Source organism: Rutilus rutilus, assembly GCF_951802725.1.
Source record: "Rutilus rutilus genome assembly, chromosome: 12".
In the NCBI taxonomy this organism is placed as follows: domain Eukaryota; kingdom Metazoa; phylum Chordata; class Actinopteri; order Cypriniformes; family Leuciscidae; genus Rutilus; species Rutilus rutilus.
The window spans coordinates 24,851,831-24,868,068 of NC_140217.1; the positions used below are offsets into that span (position 1 = coordinate 24,851,831).

Sequence of the window (16,238 nt, forward strand, 5' to 3'; positions counted from 1 at the left end):
ATACATAGAAAGTAGATAGTATATGAAAAGGTATTAGCTTATGCCATTTGGTTGATGTCCAGTGTTGCTAGCCTGAGCAGAATTACAGGTTAAGAGGCCCATCTATCACTGTTTTCCATGTTCGTAGAGTTCGTTTCTGGAGTAAATATATAGGCTATAATCTGTGTGTTTACACAGCTTTTTTTTTAAATGGTAGTTGCTGGTGTTTCGCATGGGTTCGGTCAATCAGCGAACACTAACGTAACTGGTAGTTCCTATAGTGCTGGGTCAGATCCTGCCCTGAAGTAGGAGCTAAATTAGTTCCTCCGAAAGGAGTTCCAAGAACTAAAATCATTCCTAGTTCCTGCGGTGCGAACACGCCAAAAACCAGGTACTTCCGCCAATAGTTCTAGGAATTATGAAGGTTCCTCCGGTGCAAAAGCCCCTATAAAATACCTGGTTTTTGGCGTGTTCGAGATCCCCCTAAGTTCACAGATCCCCCTGCCTTAGCATCAGCTTTGCCATGACAGTTTTAGGGAAAAATAGTAATAATAGAGACCCACACATTCAGGATGAAACATACCTCATAGTCTGTTGTAATGTGTATGGCTCCATCATAAACTCCCTCTAGAGCTTTAGCCACCAAAGTGACTTTAAACGCTGCATAATAGCCTGAAGCTAAAATTACCTGAGGAAACAGACATGCAATACAGAGTTATGAACACCTATGCGTACAAATGACAGTCCTGTAACCATCCTGCTTTTCTTGCAGGATGCAAATACATACTGGAACACAACTACATTAAACCTAACCGATGCTCATATTTACTATTAAAATATGAAAAACATGGCACACATGGCAAACAACTCTTTTAAAAATGTTAACCTTTTAAATCTTCCCTCATTAGATGGATAAGAGCATGTTTGTTTCTATACTGATCATTAATGTTGGAACATTGTGTGATGGCCCTATAAATATCACAACATGGAATAATAAACTTTACATTTAATGCACCAGTGGCATATTGCGCAAAGCTAGATGAACAAACTCTGAGTTTCAGAGTAGGTTTAGAGTTGACAAATAGATCAGGTTGAACGGGGTCACAACGCTCGGTATAAACGTTGTCTGTCAACTCAGGTTTGATCCAGAGTTTGCGATTAACTCTAAAGTGCACCTAAAAGTGACGAGCAGATTACGGTGCAAATTACTTCTCAGTTCTGTAGATTAAGAGATCATTTTGAAAATTAGCATTTACAAGGCAGGAATAAACACTGATTCATATAATATAAATATAATAAATAATTAGCAGCAAAAGATGAGACAAAAAGATTTTGTCTCTAAAGTAGCAACTGAAACCAGCTTTGTGCAACAGGCCACTGCTCTCTTTAGTGTAACTCTAATGTTAAGTGGTGTATATATTAAAAAAAAGACTCTATAGTTTAACTGAAGCATTTCTCTGTGAACTGTATCAATCAGTTTACATTAACTTATTTAGGCTCTTAAAAAAACAAAAAAATTATATATATATGAAATAACTCCTGTGCTTGCAGTCCCCCAAAACCACATATCTTGCGACACTTCTGCAATTTTACCACAAGTACGGACATGTAAAGATTCCACCGGAAGTCATATGACTGCCTGCAGATAACCATGTATGGCTCTATTTGGTTATCAGCTGTTTTTCCAATCTTTAAAATCTGAAATATTTTCAATCACATAAAGACCACAAAATATTTATATACACATTTAAAACTATTAGAGCAGACAAGGTACAAAAAATGTTCATCAATATTTAGCGTGGGAGAGTGCATCATTTCAGGTGTTAAATTGATTCTTTGAGGACAATTTATATTTTAAATAAAAATATGACCATAAAATGAAAACAAAATATTAATTACTAGTGTGCTATTGCAGTCTTATTTTGCTGCACAAGTCATGATACATTTTAACATTCAGAATCTTTGAATGTAGTCATTTTTTTCCAGAATTTTGTAACAGTACTACTTGTAATAGCATCAGTACTTCATAATGGTATTAGTATCACTTTTACAACCACTAGCACAGCTTCTGACAATTCCACACTTTCCACTTTACAATACTTTTTAACCACTCAAATCACAGTATATATTTATACTGGATAACTTAGCGTATCTGGATTGTAAATACTTTTATCAGATATTTATTATGATACAGAGATAATTATCTTAGTTAATGAATATTCCAGCAAAAAGACAACTTAAGCTCTGTGAAATGCTGTCTATTACAGAGAAAATGATTCTGGAATGATTTAAACATAAGTTCTGGTAAGGGGCAGTAAAGGAGTGATAAAGACTGCGCTCTTACGGTTTTATATTGGGCGGCTGATGTGTTCTGCAGCTCTTGAATTCTGCTCAGCGCTATACTTCTGTTCCCTCTTTCTGTGTTAAGCAACTCCAATGACAGACTGTCTCCTGTCACCAACCACGACTTTATCTCCAACTGTAAGTACAGAGAAATCCCTGAACACGTATTCATAAAGAAAAAGCCATATCGACATTACTGCTCACTCCAGTAACGTCTTGAAAGTTTAAAAGAGGACTGCTATTCTTATCCAAATGAGAAAAATGTGACAAAATACTGAACATGATGACCTCGCACCTCAATTGGGTTGCTGTTGACCACCACAAACACCAAACTGCTGGTGTCTGTGGCACTAAGGACACCAAAGTCTAAGATATGCTCTCGTAGACAGGGAGGAAGAACAACGGGCTGTTAAATAAGAAAGCAAAGACAAATCATGGCCATATAATCTCTAAAATGAAACAATTACTTCACAACATTTAAAATTCAGAATTAGGTTACATTGGTGAAAGTTTGTCCCATGTAAGCTGTTTCTAATGTACCTCCAAGAAGCCTGTGTAGGCCCTGACTGGCAGGTGAAATTTAGAAGCATTGGTGATGAGGAGAATGTTGCTGTCGATGTGGATGGAGGGTCTTACTGGTCGAAACAGAAGGGAGAAAATGTAGCGGGACTCATGGGGAGGGATAAGAACTGGTGTGCTGAAATTATGCACCTGTAAAAAAAAATTAAAATAACACCAATATTTTACTTTCATTTTAATATTTTTACTTGAAAGAAGTTTTGTGAAGGCTAGAAAAATTGCTCACATTGAACATTGTCTTGGCTTCTTCGGGAAGGGACACATTGTGGATGCGTATGGCAAAGTTGAAAGTATTAGTGAGGTAGATGGGCCTGTCCACTGGATCTACAGGACTGTCTCTGATGTGGAACAGGGTGGCTGTGTGGTCAAAGCCCAGGTACCTAGAAACAGTAAGCATTAATACATTGTAAACTAGTTACAAGACTCTAAATATATGCTGGCTAACTTAAAGAATTCTTACCCTTCTAAAACTTCAGCTTGGTAAGGGATTTCAAGCTTTGAGTAGCTTTTCTCTTTTGCCTTCACTGTTATTTTTCCAGAAAACTGGTCTGGTCTTCTTGCTTTTGAAGCTGGAAGGTTTTTAAAAAAAAAAAAAAAACACCACAAACATTTATTTTGTTAAATCTGTAAACACTTTTTTTTTTTCATGTAAAACAATGAATAAAAATGTCTAAAATAAATAATTTCATGATAATGAAAAAGCACTGGTAACATTGTAAACAGACTTTAGTTGCTTTGATGTGATCAGACTAAGTTATTACGTTATTAAGTTATTTATTTTTTTATCAAAATTTTTTTCTAATCAATATCCACATGATCATTACAGATTTCAAACCCCAAATGCTTCTACCTTCTCCTCAAACTTTTGACTTATGGATAAAAATCTGTTTACTGACGGGGATTATCATCAAATCAATACAGAGATGCATGATATGACGGGTTAAACTATACGAGGACAAAGGCCAAATGCCCTCCTAATGATACCTCTAAAAAGAACAGTACTTACCATCAAAACTAATACTTGCAACTTTGGCATATCGGCTCTCTCCAGCTTTTAGTGTAATTTGCTTGAACTCAACTACAACAGCTTCATTCGATGGAGTTGGCCTAACACTCTATACAACACAAACACATAGAGAGCATTAAAATAGATATTTAATTCACCAGTTAAATCAAAAACCTTGCCAGACTTACACTACCATTAAAAAGTTTGGGGTCAGTAAGATTTTTTTTTCTCTAAAGAAATGAATACTTTTATTCAGCAAGGGTCAATTGACAGTAAAATCACGTGTTACAAAATATTTCTATTTCAAATGAATACTGTTTTGAACATTCTAATCAAAGAATCCCAAAAAAGGTGCATCACAGTTTTTTCAACTCTGATAATTAGTAATGTTTGAGTGACAAATGAGCTTATTAGAATGATTTGTAAAAAAATAAATGACATTTTAAATTCTAAACTGGAATAATATTTCACAATATTACCGTTTATACTGCATTTTTTTAACCAAATACACAGTCTTGGTGATCATAAAAGACTTTTGAAAAAAATCTTACCGACCCCACACTTTTGAACGGTAGTGTACAAATAATCCATGTAAATAAGCCCTGTAAATTACCATGATCGATACATCTTTTGCTCCTGAATTTAACAGATGCAAATTCAGTTGTTTTGGTCGATCTGCAAAGTTGAAAGGACACAAAGAATTGTTACCTTTTTCCCCACAGTATTTACTATACTGCTGTCAAATGTATTGGAAAAAAAGCACACCTTGCGATCGAAGCGTACCAAAGTCCAGCATCTCTGTGGAGGAGTATATACCAGGTGCTGGAAAGATGCACAAACCATGAGTCAGGGCTGAAATAATATTGATCAGATGGTATCAGAAAAGGTGATTCCAACTGACCTGTGGTGACTTCAACCTCCACAGGGAGGATGATAAACTCGTCCTCGTTGGACGCATTAGTTTTAATTCTTATGAAGGCTGTGTGGTTGTCAGCGTCTCGAGAGGAGAAGCTGGCTCTCATCACACCCTTTGTCTCGAAAGGAGCGATCTCCTATAAAACACAGAAAATTAAGCACATGAAAATAATAAATTGTACCACGACAGTGATTTAAGTGAGTACACTTAAGTGTGAATAAAAAGTTAAGCTCACCCATAATTTTTTGGTGCCACCCTGCTGTCCAGTAGGCAGCTCTAAATGTAGGTCTCCTCCACTGGTATACATCTCTACCACCTGAAAACATAAACATACCATGAAAAGACAATGATAAAGATAAAGAACCAAAATGGCTCACTGGTAAAATAAAATATGATAGAAGCACACACAAATGGAAGGATCACACTACAGGATTTTAAGCCCGAGTCAACGAGCTTGCCGATAGGTCGGGCTGTGATCGGGGGGCAAATCAGCGGGTGATCAGCGCTCACCAATCTTTATGTGTGAACTACTCAACGCATCAAAGAGGCTCGCTGATGCCTCACCGACGCCTGACAAATATCTAGCATGCTAAATATCTGGAGCTGTCGGCTGAGTTGACGCAATGAACAACAGCCAATGAGAGCATAGGCTTGAGCACCCAAGGAAATGGTCGAGCGCCCATGGAAAAATTCCATTAATTTTAACCAATAATAAAGAAAAATGATTGCAGCGATCTCGTTTTTATAGTTCATTTGAGGCCAGTTCTATGGCGTTATTTTAATGAGAATTGTCAAGAGCGCATTATTATTATTCTCTTTCACTCATGCACAAAACTGGGCGTGCGCTCTCAAATATACAGTGGTCGCATGGCTCTGCTCTCGCTCAGATTTTGTGTGCGTGTTCAAACTTTGTCCTGAAAACTTGTGAATCTCTAATTGCCCTTTCTTTAGAACTGAAAAAGCTTTCAATCACCAGACTTTCACAACTGACCGATGAAATAACACAGTGTACCTTTAAAGGTCCCGTATTATGCCCCTTTTCACAAGATGTAAAATAAGTCTCTGATGTCCCCAGAGTGTGTATGTGAAGTTTGAGCTCAAAATACCCAACAGATCATTTTTTACAGCATGTTTAAATTGACATTTTTTGGGGCTCAGAAAAACGAGCTGTTTCAGTGTGTGCCCTTTAAATGCAAATGAGGTGCTGCTGGACGACACAGGGGGCGGAGTTTCATGAGCTCGCGCTCAGTCTCTCAGGACAATTTCATCTCACGGAATGATGATAATATCAGAATCTCTCAGTAACGGCGTTCATTTCGAGTCGGACAATAATGCCTACAGAGTCAGAGTGCTGTATAGAGATGAAACAGGTATGGTTTAGTAGTTTAATTACGGTTATTATAACGTATTTGTCATCTGCTTGTAGGCTATGTATCCATTATTTATTAATAGCCTACAAGTCTGCTGTCTGAATGATGATCAAACATGTACTGATGAGTTTAATAAAGTTTATTGTAACTTACATCACACAAAAGATGAAGCGTCAGTTTTACTTCAGAAAATCACCGTAAGAGCTGAGTAAACACAGTAGCCTAAGTTATAAGAAGTGCGCAAGTAGCCAGTAGAGTTGAGGGAGCATTCCTGTGGGCGGAGGTTAGTCAAGAAACGGTTCTAGTGACATCATTAAAGAAGGAAGTAGAGGGATGTAGTCCAATCGAGCCGTTTTTTGTAGTCAACTTCTGTTAAATAAAATATCTCGCTTGGCATTGAACTTTGAGCTTTATAATTTTACAGATATTATTTATGCTCTAACAGCAACATTACACACTAACTAAAGTTTGAAACATGGGATCACGCAGAACGGGACCTTTAAATTCGTCTGTGTTTCATTAGATAGCATTTTCAAGCTGATTTTAGTCATCTAGTCATTTTATTTTTTAATAGTTATTTTTTAGTTAAGTATTTATTGTGAATAGGTATTTAATTAATTATTTTATTTAGTGAACCGCTACTGACCATCAGATATCAGCCTGGATCACTCATGGATGGAGTGCATTTTTTTTATTGGTCATGTAATTGCAGTGCGTGCGTTTAACTTCGTGAGACAATAACTTCTGTGTAATTAATTCATCAAGCGCATTATCGAAAGGAGAAAAATGAGAATGTTAAAATATTTTAAGGGGCACTTGTTGCGTATGTGTATAATAACTTATTCCAGTTATTATTTGCTCATGGAAACTGAGGTGAATAAAAATGTGTTTTATATTTGGTTGGTAATGTATTTGCAAGTGCGTTTGGCATTCCACTTCTCACGTGTGAATTCGTGACGAAACAAAATGTGGTTTGGGGAATCAGATAGAGTCGTTGGGTGACAGAGTTGTTAGCTCGTGTATTGCGGGACCCCTTGTTGTAGATAATTTATGTAGTGTGAACACCACGACGACTTCAAGACTCCACAGCAAGTCATGTAGTCTGAACAGCATAATGATCTGCAGACGCTTTAAGTCGTGTAGTATGAACAAGGTATAAACATAAGAGTTTTGCGTACCTGCAGTGGTTCACTGTGTGGGTTGAAGATGCTTATGAGTGGAGAGAAGCTGCTATTTACTGGAACTCTGGCCCCTACGAAAGGCCTGAGTCTGTAAGGATTGGGGATGCCCACACCAAACACCTAAAATCAAACTACAGTCAAATCTTCTGTCCAAAAGATCAATGTTCACCAAATATATAATGTACACCAAAATGCATAACATTTTTAAGCATATGAAATGTACCTGGTATGTAAACACTCCATGATGAGATGTGTTAATAAATAAGGTATTTTCTACATTCCCTACTACTCGAGCTAGAAACACCACATCAAATGAGGTGTTGCCTCCAGGTGGAATTATCTGTAAGTAAATGACAGAAAGTGTTACATATACAGTATGCAAGATTACCTGCGTCACACTCCATACACTTCACTCACTATTGTCAGACCGTAGTGTTGATAAAGAGCAAAAAATGCAGGAGCAAAAATAATAATATAAATATATTAATAATTAAAATAATAAATAAATAAATAAATAATAGGGACATTATTTTTAGTTTATTACTTTTACATTATTTTAATCTAAACACAAACAATGTTTTCAGCTGGATGCAAGCATGACGTGGTCACATGCTTTTTCAACCATCTCTGAACTGGCTGAAGTGGGTGATTCTGAAAACATTTCTGACCCAGTTTACACTTGAATTTAGCATCTCCCAATTTCAAATGTTTTACCTGAAATGGATGCTAACACCATTTAATTAAGTGTAACCTTTGGTACCCAAGAGTACACTGAGTTTACGGCAGCTGGTCGGCCACAAGTCATTAGCCAGGGCAGAGTGTAGCTGATTTATGCAGGCATCAGGAACAGGTGGGATGTGTTTAATTTATAACCGCCTGGAGTGTGAGCACACACACACACTAAAAGCTTTAAATAGAAGCTTCAGTGAGGTCAGTGTCCTGCTGTTTCACTGACGTGAACGTGTGTATTGGTGACATTCAATGACTCCCTTCACACATCAAAACTATACAAAGGGAAGGTGGTGTCCCCACTGAGGTTTTCGACAGATGAGCTTTGGTGTGAGCTCAGATGTTTATTTATGTCATGTCTTGTGCCACACAATAAGATGAGGCATTTAAATGTTGATTTAAAAAAAAACTATTTCGAAACAACGGCATTTCCATTAACCAATGTTGTGCGAATAAAACTTTTTTTTTTCTCTCGTGATAAGTCATTCCAAAAATCATGCCAACGGATGTTGGTAGGTTTATGTATATCGCAGCCACCACACTAGCCATTATTTTTAATTGAAGGAGACGAAGGTGTGTTATTCAAGCGTTAAAGGCAGGGTAGGCAGGATTTTTCTAAAAAAAACTTTTCCCCAAATTTGTTTAAACTGTCTTTATATACCAATACATAATTAAAATGTAAGTACTCTGAAAAAGAGAGTATAAAAATCAAGTGTCTGTAGTCCTCTCAGGACTGCAATAAACACAGCTACTTATTCCATTCACTCCCACCCCCTCCCTTCTAGGCTCCTTCCAAAGCCACGCCCCCAAAACACGTGAACGCGCGATGCCGACCGCTCAGCTGGAGGACGCGTTTACCAGCGCCGAGCGGAGAGGAGCGCAGTGCATGTAGTGACATGTCAGAATCACATGTAATAAAATACCTAACTTTATCATTATGAATATAAACAACTAACATGGCTGTTAGTACTCACTATCAAGCTAGCATATCGATACTGGTAAAGTTTAAAATATATTGAGTTTGATTCGGTAATGAGCTAGTGACATAAGGCAAAGCTAAAAACAGGTTGCATTGATACACGTTTTCCCATTACCATCAGTTACACTGTGATGAAGGTGAATTTCGTGTAAGATTCATAACATATACAGTGTTTTGCATGTAAGAGCTTCCACGATGAAAGCACTGTTGGCTCTGATGAGGACTAACGTTACACTCCGACTCCGGTGACAAGTAGCCTACCTTTCTACCTTACTAGTTCCTTTTTTTGCCTTGTATATGCAGGTACTGGGAATTTTGACTGCTCTTTCTCTGCCATTATTGTGATTCTTCCTAGCTTCCGGGCCTCTCTCCGTACCTCTTTCCCTCCTCGAGTCAAACGGGTGCGTGCATGTGGGCAGCTCCTGTCGCAGCAGGGGTGGTAGCCATGGTAGCGAGGGAGAGTGACAGTCGCCCAGCCAATCATTTCATTCGTTCCGAATGGAAATAAGTACCTGTGTTTATTGCGCCCTGAGAGGACTACAGACACTCGATTTGTATACTTCCTTTTTCAGAGTACTTACATTTTAATTATGTATTGGTATATAAAGAAAGTTGAAAAAAATTTAAAAAAAAAAAATGTTTTGAAAAAAACTGCCGACCCTACCTTTAATGGCAAGGAAAGACCCGTATACTTTGGAGTGGCCTCGTATGAGGTGTTTCTGAGTGTTTCTCCCTCCTATCTGCTTTGAGGTCTTGATAAATTGTGGCATTTCTTTGTTGTTCAGAATCCAGTATTCCTAGAATTCTTTTGTCTTTTATGAATTTAATAAAGAACCGCCTCATCTTCTGTCCAAACATACCGCGCCATCTTTAAAGAATGATCGACTTTTATGTACGCCAGGTGACCTGTAAATGTGAAAAAACTGTTTCCTTTGCAGTTTTGCGAAATATTCCTTTTTTGAATTGACTGAAAAACCACCTCATACAAGCACAAAAATGGTGCTCAAGAAACATTTCTTATTACCAATGTTGAAAACAGTTGTGCTGCTTAATATGTTTGTGAAAACCATTATACATTTTATTTTTCAAGATTCTTAGATGAATAGATAGTTCAAAAGAACAGAATTTATTTAACTGATATCAATGAATTGTCATCTTAACATGACATTTAATTTAATGCATCTTTGCTAACTAAAGGTAATACATTGCTTAAATTCTGACCCCAAACTTCTGAACGGTAGTGTATGAAATAACTGTCAATGATTTAAACATGATATATATAAAAAAAAAAAATAAAAAAAAAAATAAATAATAATAATAATAATAAAAAAATCATACTTACCCTATTCTGAAAAAAGGATGCATGAAAATGTGATGTTGTTGCTGATATTGATATTAAACTTATTTCTTCTGAACTTGGATTGTGTAAGTAAACTTTTTCCATTTTTGGCATTCCAACTGGCCTATGGATAAAGGCAAAAGAACATTTAGCAACCAGGAAAAGGACAGAAGGTACATATTGACGACTTCGCAGGTTAAAAAAAAAAAAAAAAAAAATTCAGCATCTGAGGTGGCTCATTTCTATTTATCAGCTTATGCACAAGTACATATGACCAAAATCAATGTGTTTTGATAGAATCATAAGACAAATCATTGTTGTTAAATGTTAAAAAATGAATAACAGATAAATAAACCGTTTTTCCACACATGCTATCAGTAAGAGATTAAAGCACGAGATACAGGGTGAGCTACGAATTTATCGAAGGTTCTATTGCTTGCTGCTGGCAAAAGAGGGACTGGCCTGATCAATGCTGTACAATGACTCCATAGGAAACTAAAGAGACTTTGAACTTAGCATGAAATAATGCAAACAAGGGGGAGTGAAGTAAGGGTTATCTGGTAGAATAGTAACACCAGCAGAAAATCTCATACACCCATATTTTTAAGGATAATATAGGAAAGCTTGTTTTACAGCTCATTCCAAACTGCATAAATGATAACCATGCAGGGCATATAAATAGGAAAACAAAGCACTCAAGTATAACTGCTTCAAAAAGGCCCTTTAAACAAACATTTCACAGCAGGTTCATAATTGTTTATGGTGTCATTCTGTTGGGATCACCTGACCAGCTGGGGAGGGAACTTATTAAACTAATGCATCTAATGAGGCAGGGATGGGTGTTGGCTTCTTTAAAATGACACATACTTAAGTGCCTACAAGACTAATAATACAACTACATTCAAGAGCACACAAAATACTTTAAAATATTCCACTGAATAATGACTAACTTCTGTGGAAAACCACCCATCATTACTTAGATTAGATGGGAAATAATGTAATCAGTGTATAGTTATATATAGCTTGTTATAATATATCTACAAAAGCAAGCTATTCAGGAACTTAACTGGACATTCTTTTGTAAGCTAGAAAAGTGACACTAAGGCTGCAGGAAATAATAAATATTTTTTCACCATTTCATTTTTTTTCCATATAGAATCAGTTAATATAAATAGTGGCTTGTCATTAATATTCATGCATCATAACATAATAAATAGAAAAATTGTGTTTTTGATGTTTCAATATCACATGATACTGTGGGACAATGTTGTCACAGCTTTAAATGTCATGTCAACCATCCAGTTAGTGTTGTCTTACTGTTCATGAAAGTCCAGCATTGGAGGCTCAAAGCGTATGGGTCTGCTGTTCCCCCGCTGAGAGGATGCACTGCAAGAGAAAGGAGATACACTGTAAATGAGGGGGACACAGTGAGAGACACCGTTTTTTGTAATCCAATGTGCTTTTTTATTTTGTCACACCACAACATGGCCTGTTGAGGATCAAATGACGCCTCTCTATTTCCCTTTAGGCAAAGAGAAAGATACACCCACACTTATACCTACACAGTAACAAATAGTCTTTGTCTGGCATGGAAGCATCAGGTTTACACCAAACATTAAAGTTCAGAAACCCACTAAGGTGAAACATCCTTACACTGGAAGGATGTTTCAAAGATCATGGGAAAGAAATGACAAAGGGAAGCTGAAGTGATTTAGTTAGTAACTAAGAAAAAAAAGTTTTTAAATGAAGTCTTTGCTGTTTTTATGGGAGTATTATAATAATAATAATAATAATCATTTTTATTGTATGATTATTTTTTATTATTGACTTATTTGAAGATGATGACTTAATTATTATCATCGTCAATCATAGTCAGTCAATCAAAAATAACACCAATAGGTAATTGAAAAAAATATATAGGCTAGTAATAGTATTTTTAATCTCTATTTATTACATTTACTAGTTACTAACATAAATGTTTTCACAGAGGGGTAACATAAGGCAAATCTTATGTAAACCTACAAAAAAAATAAAAAAAAATAACGGCTCTCAAACCATGAAAGTGTTAAGAGTGACAGACACTCATTCCATTTGACTAAGGACATTGTCTCTCTGGGGCAAGACTAGCAGCATATTTGTGGATTAACACAATGTGACGCGTCAAGTTGCACACCAATGTGTTTGCGTGAAATACAGCCTGTATCTCGTAATCTCTCAACTGCAGGGATAATTTACGCAGGGATAACAACAAACACTTATGTGAACTATATGTAGATGATTCTAAAGCTTGACTCAAATAAACAGTCATCATGACCTGTGGATGCACAGTTTAGCCAAAATGAGCTAGAAAAGAGCTAAAGGGTGAAATAACTACAGCACCAGCAGATTCATTTACCACTTTAAAGATGCAAAAAAAATGTCAATGTGTCATGCAATGTTTCTGTTGGATGAGATCAGAGATAACCTTCAAATATAAAGTCTCAAAAGGCATTAACTAGGCTGACAGGTCTGGCAGCACAAACCACAGAATGAAAAATAGCTGTGTCCCTAACACAGTAGTGTCAACCACTTCCCAACTGCAGTATGCGTGTGTGTTGTTGTGCTTAAAAAAAACAAAAACCTGAGGAGCTGCAATAAAAACACCACTAAAGTAGACAAAGTTCAATAATAGATCTGATAACACAACAGAAAAACTGCCCATCCATAAGCATAAGAGTAAAACACAGTCTCTATTAAGCACTAGACCACAAAGCTACACATTTTCGTAAAAAAAAAAAAAAAAAACACCAACAGTGTTTGCTTGCTTCCTCTTTTTCTTGCTTGCACTACACTTGACATACATTCTAAACTGTTCATGCCAAGCTGATGGTGTCGACTGAGGGTGTGTCCTCTTGCAGCTGAGATGACGAGTCATGACACAAACAATCAGCCAATGAAAACCAGCCACCGCTAGCATACAGCCGAGTAGGTTGGCCAAGCCCTCGAGCTGGAAAGCCTTGATTGGTTGAGAAATGAATAGGCTACCTAGTACACAAAAAGTTGATCTACTGGAATTAGATCAAAACACGCCTGAAATAAAAACATTCAAGGGAGAAGGTGAACATCAAAATTCTTCTGGCATTTAAGAGAACAATCGCTTCTCCATCTTTGACTCACTGCTCTTTAACACTAGTTCCTCTGCCTTCAAACTTAAAAGACAGTGTTGTGTAACTCTTCATAAACTCAATTTAAGAGCTATTCACAAGGGATGGAATTACCTTATAATTACCTGAACTCTGATCTACAGAGTAAAATCACTGAAGTACTTAAAATGCCACAGCAAAGCCACACCATTCAGTCATCCATTGATTCATTCATTCCCTTCGCTCAGCTGTGTGACAATTTACTGAATGCCAATGACCGCCAAGAGAGTATCTGAATCTGATTAAATCATTTGAAATGCGAAAGAAGTCCGATGAAATGACATTTTTTGCTCATTAGTTTTTTCCTCGAGCACAGGAATGTCTCATAGTTCAGTGGGAATGTTCAGTTCACATGTCTCGTTAAGAACCAAACAAATGTTTCTTGGAAAGTCTAATATAAACCACATGCGGGCTATGGCCAAGCACGTACAAAGCAAAGCATGAAGAGAATCTCTGGGTGTATGAAAGTATAACCTTACCTTTTTTGACGATATGAGCTAAGATCAATATCAGACTCTGTCTGTAGGAAGAAAAGAAACAAAATTAGCCTCTAAAAGTAATAGTACCAATATGCAGGACAACTAAAGCAGAGACAGAGCAGGTTATAAAGACAGAAGGTCTAGGTCAAACATGTCCCACCAAAGTGTTAAAGTCTAACTGTTGGACAAGGAGCTTGCTATATGTATGGGCTACTGTTTGTGTACACTGAGTGTGTGTTAGACTCTCAAAAGACGCTCGTGGTGATGTTCTCACTGAGGTCCACTCCTGTAGGGCTAAAATAAAATGGAAACAGCAGGATGGGGAGTATGGTTTGGTCTATTTATAAACCTTAACATTTCCACTGAAGTCCAAACTCACATGTACACAAAACCACTAAGATTATAGAGTTCATAGTCCCATTCAAGGGACTATTACAGCTATCATTTCAAAACCGCTCAGATATTTTATTTTATTAGGGAGAACTTTATTGGGCAATGAAATCCATCTGACAAAATTGTTTATTAAGGGGATAGGTCACCCAAAAACGAAAATTCTGTCATCAATTACTCACCCTCATGTTGTTCAAACCCTGTATGAGTTTCTTTCTTCTGTTGAACACAAAAGAAGATATTTTGAAGAATGTTGGTAACCAGACAGTTGACAGTAGTCATTTACTTCCATAGTATTTTTTTTTTTTCCTACTATGGAAGTCAATGGCTACTGTCAACTGTCTGGTTACCAACATTCTTCAAAATATCTTCTTTAGTGTTCAACAGAAGACAGAATGACTAAACTTTAATTTTTGGGTGACCTATCTCTTAAAGGCTAATAAACCATAACTAGTACTGCAAAGTATCAAACATACAGTAGTAGAAAAGGATAAAACGGTTCAAAAGGATAAAAAAAAAGGTTTGCTTGGTTTGGACCAGAAAAATAATAATTTAGTCCTGGTCCACTTGGTGTTTACATTGAACTTTTAACACCGAACCTAGAGGGACAGGGAAGCATTCACAACCTGATTGGTTGGCTATTATGACGTATATTTCGCGACGGAACTTACCGAACATCCAAAACAATGCTGTGTGCTGGGCTAAATGTGCTCGTTGTATATGCGTAGCCTGCATATGATGGTATTTTGACCAACTGAGAACTCGTGAAGAGCTTATAAAATGAGTAAAGTAGTGAAAACAGCAACAGGAATCCCTCTGTCACACACACAAACGAAGATCTGCTGCATGGAGACGCGGTTCTGATGCCTGTACCGAACTGTGATGGACAACATTGCGACTATGACGAGAAAAAAAAACTGGTACGCTTGAGCATTCTGTCCTTTTTAGGGTTGCATCTTGAAACATCATGTTCCATTTTTGGTTTGTTTACATGTATTTGATCAGTGTTGCGTACATATTTCATTCGAACCGCACCAGAGTTCGCTTGGAAGTGGACTGAGACTCATCTTTTAAGCGGTCTCATCCCGCTTGTTTGGTGCGCACCAGGGTTCAGATGGCACATTTATTTAAATGAACCACACTAACAAAGCAATCGCACTAGGGTTTGTTTTAATCAAACCAAACATGCCAAATGTAAAACACACCCTTAATCAGATATAAAATTAGATGAAGCTTTTAAGCTGTTGCTAAGCTCTCATCAACATTGAGTAAAAACTAAATTATGGAAAACTGGAGTATCACAAAAAGTGGTATTTCACAATATTCATTCAATTCAGGTAATTATTTTATGTGGATGTGTCAGTCTTTCTTACAGAAGTCTGATTTTTTTTACGTACGGCCGTTGGCGAAAGCCATTGATTATAGTTCATAAAGTTAAAGGTATAGCGGAGGATTTTCCCGAATTTTAGAAAAGAACCGCCCTCTCCACTTTTTGAAAAAATGCACATGCAACACTCTACCTGCTCCCGAGAGGGAACGCCTATTAAACGTGTGCACGAGAGAGCATGCACGAGCTAATCATAGCTTACATTAACTTTTACTAGCAGTGATTTTAAATGGATTTCTCCAAATAGCATGCCAAACTTTACCTGTCAAGTAGAAACTTCGCAACTGAGGCATCAGTGGGAAGGCCAACCTGTGTTTTGAGCGCACGCCATCGTGTGAATCGTGTGCACGAGCACGTACTTCGGCCTTACGTAAACATA

The 16,238-nt window shown here is 37.1% G+C and overlaps 1 protein-coding gene across 2 annotated transcripts in view; it reads right to left on the minus strand.

The window, feature by feature from the left end:
- tmem131 (transmembrane protein 131) overlaps positions 1-16,238 on the minus strand; it is a 38,223-nt gene that overhangs the window by 14,395 nt on the left and 7,590 nt on the right. For both annotated transcript variants that reach the window (XM_084426747.1, XM_084426746.1), the window contains exons 3-18: positions 14,083-14,123; positions 11,739-11,807; positions 10,425-10,545; positions 7,598-7,714; positions 7,372-7,494; positions 5,059-5,139; positions 4,809-4,959; positions 4,673-4,729; positions 4,521-4,582; positions 3,908-4,016; positions 3,362-3,470; positions 3,128-3,281; positions 2,863-3,033; positions 2,618-2,728; positions 2,324-2,458; positions 563-667 (exon numbers count right to left, since the gene is read on the minus strand). In XM_084426747.1, the coding sequence (XP_084282873.1) occupies positions 563-667; positions 2,324-2,458; positions 2,618-2,728; positions 2,863-3,033; positions 3,128-3,281; positions 3,362-3,470; positions 3,908-4,016; positions 4,521-4,582; positions 4,673-4,729; positions 4,809-4,959; positions 5,059-5,139; positions 7,372-7,494; positions 7,598-7,714; positions 10,425-10,545; positions 11,739-11,807; positions 14,083-14,123 (1,716 nt within the window). The remainder of the gene's footprint in view (positions 1-562; positions 668-2,323; positions 2,459-2,617; positions 2,729-2,862; positions 3,034-3,127; positions 3,282-3,361; positions 3,471-3,907; positions 4,017-4,520; positions 4,583-4,672; positions 4,730-4,808; positions 4,960-5,058; positions 5,140-7,371; positions 7,495-7,597; positions 7,715-10,424; positions 10,546-11,738; positions 11,808-14,082; positions 14,124-16,238) is intronic.